The sequence below is a fragment of the Melozone crissalis genome, unplaced genomic scaffold, assembly GCF_028551555.1.
Source record: "Melozone crissalis strain CALT ecotype California unplaced genomic scaffold, PUWL_Pcris_2 ptg000231l_1, whole genome shotgun sequence".
NCBI lineage: Eukaryota > Metazoa > Chordata > Aves > Passeriformes > Passerellidae > Melozone > Melozone crissalis.
The window spans coordinates 1,649,134-1,655,531 of NW_026535993.1; the positions used below are offsets into that span (position 1 = coordinate 1,649,134).

The following is a 6,398-nucleotide window of genomic DNA, read 5'->3' on the forward strand; positions in this document are numbered from 1 at the left end:
TGCAGGAGCCTGCAGACAATTCCTGCAGCACTTGCAGGATGATCCTGCTGCCCAAGGGATGTTCCCATTGTGCCAAGTCAGGAACTGCAATGGGGAGTGGGGCCAGAGAGAAAGGGCAAACAGGGATGGGCTGCTTGCAGCGGGGGAGAAAGGGATGGGCAATAGGAAGAAATCTGGATCAGAGAAGAGGAAAGAAAGCAAAGGTGAAGCCAAGGAAATGCCCAGGGCAGTCTGGGGGTGGCTGCCAGGCAGCCCTGGCTCTGAGCAACAGCGTCTGCAGTGGGACAGGAAACTCCCAGCTCACGGGAACGAACTTTCTGGCTGACTGCAGAGGCCACGACAAAGCTGAGTGGTTTCCCTGGTCTCCCCCAGCCCTTGCTGGCCCCAGGGGCTGATGGCATTTGTGCTCCCTCAGGTTCATGTCCCCACACCAACAGCATGGGGGTGCTCCCCATGCTCTGTGCAATGCAACAGGGGCTGCAGAGCCAGTGCTGCCGTGTCTGTGCCTGCAAGGATGGGGCACCTGTGTGAGCTGGGGGAGAGGCCAGGGCTGCAGAGGGGGGATGTTGTTGGCAGCTCCATGAGGACGCTCTGGGACACTGCCCTGGGCTGTGCAGCGCACTGGGGATGGATCAGCCCCTGCTCTGCTGCTCCTTCCTGTCTGCCCCAGGCCCCTTGCAGAGCCCCAGCCATGCTGTTTGCCCCCAGCCTGCCCACGGCCAGCCTGGGGCTGCTCACGGGGCTTTTCTGTGCTGAGCATTGGCCTGGGCGTGTTCTTGAGAGAGCCTGGGCAAGGAGCCTGGAGCCCCCAGGCCCTGGGCTGAGGCGTCAGCGCTGCCCCAGCAGTGCCCATGGCCTGTCCCTGCTGCAGCCCCGGCACTGCCACCCCCAGGGCTGTACCCGGCCCCGAGAGCACTCAGGCCCTGCAGCAACACCAGGGCCACCAGGGCAGCGGGGCAGGGCCACGGCAGCAGCACTGGCAACACCAAGTGCTGCTGCTGCTGGGCACAGCTGCTGTGCCAGCCCTGATCTGCCCCAGCTCTACACACAGACATTGCTGCTGCAGCTCCAGAGAAGGGAACAGAAGGGGAATCTCCCTTGAAAATTATGCTGAGAGATCCCTTATTTCATTTGAAGCCATTGAGAACAGAGGTCCCGTTGACACAGTCTGGGGCCACAGGGAAGGTGGAGAGAAACAAAACTAGAAATGGCAGAAACAATGGCCTTGGTTTAGGGAGAATATTAAAAAATTAAAACAGACGGGAAAAGAAGCAATCCAACAAATGTGCCAAATATGACTTTTATTACAAGAGATACGCTGAAATTGGCAACCAGTTTAATGTTTTCTAAATTTTCCAGTCATCAGTCTCCACACTGCAGCCTTGAGCACCTGGTTCCTCAGGCTGTAGATGACAGGGTTCAGGGCTGGAGGCACCACCGAGTACATAACTGACACTGACAGATCCAGGGATAGGGAAGAAATGGAGGAGGGTTTCAGGTAGGTAAAAAAGGCAGTGCTGAAGAACAGGGAGACCATGGCCAGGTGAGGGAAGCAGGTGGAAAAGGCTTTGTGCCGTCCCTGCTCAGAGGGGATCCTCAGCACAGCCCTGAAGATCTGCACATACGAGAAAACCATGAACAAAAAACAGCCAAAACCTAAATAGACAGCAACCAATGAAATCCAAATTTTTCTGATGGTGGAGTGTGAGCAGGAGAGCTTGAGGATCTGGGGCACCTCACAGAAGAACTGGCCCAGGACATTGCCATGGCACAGGGGCAGGGAAAATGTATTGGCTGTGTGCAGCAGAGCATTGAGAAAGTCACTGGCCCAGGCAGCTGCTGCCATGTGGGCACAAGCTCTGCTGCCCAGGAGGGTCCCGTAGTGCAGGGGTTTGCAGATGGAGATGTAGCGGTCATAGCACATGATAGTCAGGAGAAAAAACCCTGCTGAAATGAAAAAGACAAACAAAAAGAGCTGTGCAGCACATGCTGAGTAGGAGATGTCCCTGGTGTCCCAGAGGGAATTGTGCATGGCTTTGGGGAGAGTGGTGAAGATGGAGCCCAGGTCGCTAAGGGCCAGGTTGAGCAGGAAAAAGAATATGGGCATGTGCAGGTGGTGGCCGCAGGCTACGGCGCTGATGATGAGGCCGTTGCCCAGGAGGGCAGCCAGGGAGATGCCCAGCAAGAGGCAGAAGTGCAGGAGCTGCAGCTGCAGCGTTTCTGCCAATGCCAGCAGGAGGAAGTGCCTGATGGAGCTGCTGTTGGACATTTGCTGTCTCTGGCCATTGGAAGCTGTTCATGGAGAAAAGTCAGTGACCGGTTGGGAGAAACTTCTTCCAGCAAAATCAAAGCCTTTTCCCGCAGACCCTTCTCCTGTAATACTCTGACACCCTTTTCAATTTCCAGCAGATTTTCCTTCAGCTCCAAGTGTGGAGCCCTTGCTGGTGCTGCCTGACTGGGACTTCAGGTTCAGGGCAGGTACACACAGAGGTTTTTATAGTTCAGCCTTGCTGTGCAGACATAGGAGGGGGACAGGGAGCTGTCCTCGTGTTCCTCTTTGAATCTCTGTTAACACAGAAAGCCCTGTCAGTATCTGCCCTCCCACTGCCAGAGAACAGGAATGGTAAAGTCTGTTTAAATGTACTAGTGTTATTTACAGCTTTTCTTCATCTCCCCTGCTGATTATTTTTGGATGTCAGAAACTCTTTGCATTTCTGCTGCCCTCAGGGAGAACCGTGAGTTTTCTGAGGCAGGGTGGTGAGTGGAGAGGGAGGGAGGGAGGTCTGTCACCCTGTCCTGTTCCAGGATTCTCTGGGCTGTCACCTTTCCCAGACGGAGGATGATCACCCTCCCATGCTTCCTTTAAAAAACATCCTGACATTGTTGAGAGCAGATGGATCCCCACAGTCCACCAAATGTCCATCCCCTTCTCAAGGTCTCAGCCCCACGTTTGCACCCAGGGACAGACAGAGCTCATTTCACCAACCCAACAGCATTTTCTCATCACAGACCTTCTGTGTCTCACCGTGGGGCTTTTAGATAACACAGAGATGCTACAGGAGAGGTTTGTATCCTGGATGGAAGCTCAAAGCTTGGACTGAAATTTCAGGGATATTCCAGGTGTCCTGCTGATGGCATTGGATTGAGGGAGGTGCAGCTCCTTCCCTGGCTGCCCTGACAGCATTGCCCAGAGCCGGGCACTGGAGACAGCGTCACCCTGAGCCAGCTGTGCCCCGTCCAGAGCCCCCAGGGCCGGGCAGCTGCTCCCAGCCCTGTGCTCTGCCGAGGGAACTGGGCCCGGGGCTGCAGAGTTGCCCCACGGCTCTGCTGCAGCTCTGCCTGCACAGGAGGGGCTGCACGCCTTGGAGCCCCGGCCCTGAGGGCAGAGGCTGGGCTGGGGCACAGCAGGGAGGAGGCTTGTTCAGAGGGAGGGGCTGCACTGGAGGGGATCCTGTGGGCATCTCTAAACTCTCTCTGCCACAGCATTGCTGGGGTTTGTTTTCTCTCATTGCCCAATCTTCTCTCTGCTTCCTGGAGATTTCCCTCCTGCAGGTGTTTCCCTGTGCCTGATCTCTTCCTGACAGAACTCACAGGCCTCAAATCTCTGTGCCCTCTCCTTGGCCCTACAGAACCCTGCCTGTTTGCAGGGCACTGGCTGGGGCAGGTTGTGTTTGCAGGTGGGACAAAGGACAGCTCAGACTGAGCCTGATGGGTCCAGCAAAGGGGATGCTGGTGCTGTCCATGGGCAGAGTGGCTTCAAGCACATTAGGGATCTCCTGTGAATCTACGGAACACTAAAATAACAGTTCCAATGTCTGAGGAACTTTTAAAATTTCATCATTAATAATTCATAATCAATCTTTAATGGTAATTCCCCCCCGCTGCCTGCCATTCTCCAATATTAGGAAACTGAATACAAAGTCTTTGGATATGTCCTAATTTTTAATGAAATCCTTGTATTGGAAATATTTTATGACTGGCCAGCATTCCTCAGCATTTCAAAACTTCATGAGCATTTCACCTCCCCTGCACCAGAAATATTCAGAGATTTACTCACAGAGTCTGTAGGCATTGGGATATTCCAGCTTTAGGAGATGGCTCCAGGAGCTGCAGCTGCATTGTCCTGCAGCCAGAGGTTCCTGTGCCAAGCGCTGGCAGTGATTGTGCCCCGGGCACTTCTAAGCATCTTCCCTGCCCAGACTGATTGAAGCTCTCTGTGCCTCTGTGCTGTGCCCGGGGTGGCTGCAGGCAGTGCCCAAGCCCTGCTGGGCTGGGAGAGGAACTGCTCCTCAGGAGAAATGTCTTCATGAAGCTCTTCTTGGTTTGCCAGGAGCTGCCTCTGGGCCAGGAGCCCAGCCCAGCTCATCAGACCAGACAGAGAACAAGGACTTTAATGACCCTCTTGGGGCTTTGGTGTTGTTTACATCAGAACCAGTCCCTCAGAGTGTCTTCAAAAAACTTCTCAAGTACTCAAAATTAAATTGAAACTCTGAAGTTTCTTGAATTTTTTATGGGTCCCACTGAGGAACACAACTGAGAAAGTGTCCCCAGGTTCCAGTTAGAGCAGAACACTGGAGGCAGTGATGACAGCTGGGGACAAACAAGGCCAAGGTGTCTCTGGTGCTGAGCAAAGCTGGATGTGTTTGAGGAATGCAAAGGGCCAAGGGCTGAGCCCCAGCCCCTGGCCAGGCAGATGCTGTCCCTCCCTCCTTGCTCAGGGCTCTTGCCGGGATGGGCACTGGCATGTGGGGATGTGCAATGGCAAGGGCAGGAGCATGGGGCGGCCCCTGCCAGGCTGCTGAGCACGGACAAGGAGGCAATGAGGCCCCAGGCCTGCAAGGGTCACTTGTCTCCTGCTCCTGCCTCAGGCCCAGGCCCAGCAACCATGGCCAAAGTGCTGCCCAAGTTGGCTCTGGCAGGGCTGTCTTGCAGCTGCTGCACATGCCTGTGCCCTGTGCAGCCCAGGCTGTCCCACGGTGTCCCTGCCCTGCGCCTCTGTCCCTGCAGGCTATCGGCATCCCCCGGCTGCCCCACCTGGCTGGCCCCTTCCTTTGCTGACAGCTCTGCCTCCTGCCTGCCTCTGCCTGCCCACACAAAGCCTGAGGCGGACCCAGGCTCCTTCTGGGGGATGTGTTGCACCACAGCCCTGCCCTGGGAGGGAAATTTCTTTCTCTTTGGGTCCTGTCTGGCCCACCCTATCTGTCCTTTCCATTAATTCCTTCTTATTCTGTCTGTTCTCTACTATGTCAAAAGGAGCTACCATCTCTGAAACCACCCTTCAGTCCCTCCCAGGGCTGTCCTCTGCTGTCCCCCTTCTCCACCCCACTGAGCACAGAGATGCTTTGTCCCTATATTGTGCTCATGTGCTTGAGGCCTCCAAACCCCATCTTGGGAGATCTCTCAACCCTCTTCAAGGTGTTGGCAAATGAAAACATTCTGCTCATAATCTAAGAAAATCACCTTAGGACAAGACCATTTAGAGCTGTGTGTCCTGGCTACTTTTGCCTTGGAGCAATCCTTGGATAGATGGAATTTTTTAAGTCGAATTTCAGTTTTGCCCATGGGCACTTTGATTCTTTTCCATTGGAAGGAAAACAGAGGCCCGGTGTTTCAGGGGCAGATGAACAGCAGCCACCAAGGGCCAAGGTGAGCCAGACTTTTCTGCAATTGCAGCTTTTGGCTCAGAGAAATCCTTGGATACACATAATTTGCAGGTAGAATACAAGTTTTGGCCACTGGTTCCTTGATGGCAAGGCCATTTCTTTTCCATCTAAAGGAAAGCAGAGAGCCCCAGGGTTTGATGGTAGATGAGAAGCAGCTCCTGGGAGGCCAAGCCAGCCAGACTCATCTCTCCTGGCAGCTTTTGATTGGGACCTATCCTTGGATATATGAAATTTAGGGGCCAAATCTCAAATTTGGCCACGGCCCCTGGACGAGGAGACTGTTCTATTTCCATCACAAGAAAGGCAGAGAGCCCCAGTGTTTCAGGGGTAGATGACAGGTGGCCATCAGAGCCCACAGCGCCAGCCAGAGCTGGCAGGTTTTGTCTCGAGAAACCCTTCATATAGTGAATATTTTAGCAGGAGCAGCAATTCTGGCCATGCAGGAATAAGAAAATTCTTTTCCATAGGAAGGAAAGCACAGAACCCCAGTGCTTCAGGGGCTGATGAACTGCAGGCAGCAGAGACCAAGGCCAGCCAGACCTGTCTGTAATGGAAGCTTTTGTGTAGGGGCAATAATTGGATATAGGACTTCTGGTGGTGGAAACCCAGTTTCAGCCATGGGCGCCTGGTGAAGGATGGTTCTTTTCCCTTAGGATGGAAAGGGCAGAGCCCCAGTGTTTCAAGGCAGAATTCAGGCAACCACCAGAAGCCAAGGCCAGCCAGACCTGTCTGTAC

General features: G+C 54.2%; 1 protein-coding gene across 1 annotated transcript; it reads right to left on the reverse strand.

Annotated features, from left to right (window-relative positions):
* Nucleotides 1–1,336: 1,336 nt before the first annotated feature.
* LOC128949399 (olfactory receptor 14A16-like) lies at nt 1,337–2,107 on the reverse strand. The gene has a single exon (XM_054294261.1). The coding sequence runs from the start codon at nt 2,105–2,107 to the stop codon at nt 1,337–1,339; it is 771 nt and encodes a 256-aa protein (XP_054150236.1).
* Between the last annotated feature and the right edge of the window lie 4,291 nt (nt 2,108–6,398).

Coding starts and splice junctions, on each gene's coding strand:
- LOC128949399 (XM_054294261.1), bottom strand. CDS start 2,107: ATGCCCATATTCTTTTTCCTGCTCAACCTGGCCCTTAGCGACCTGGGC.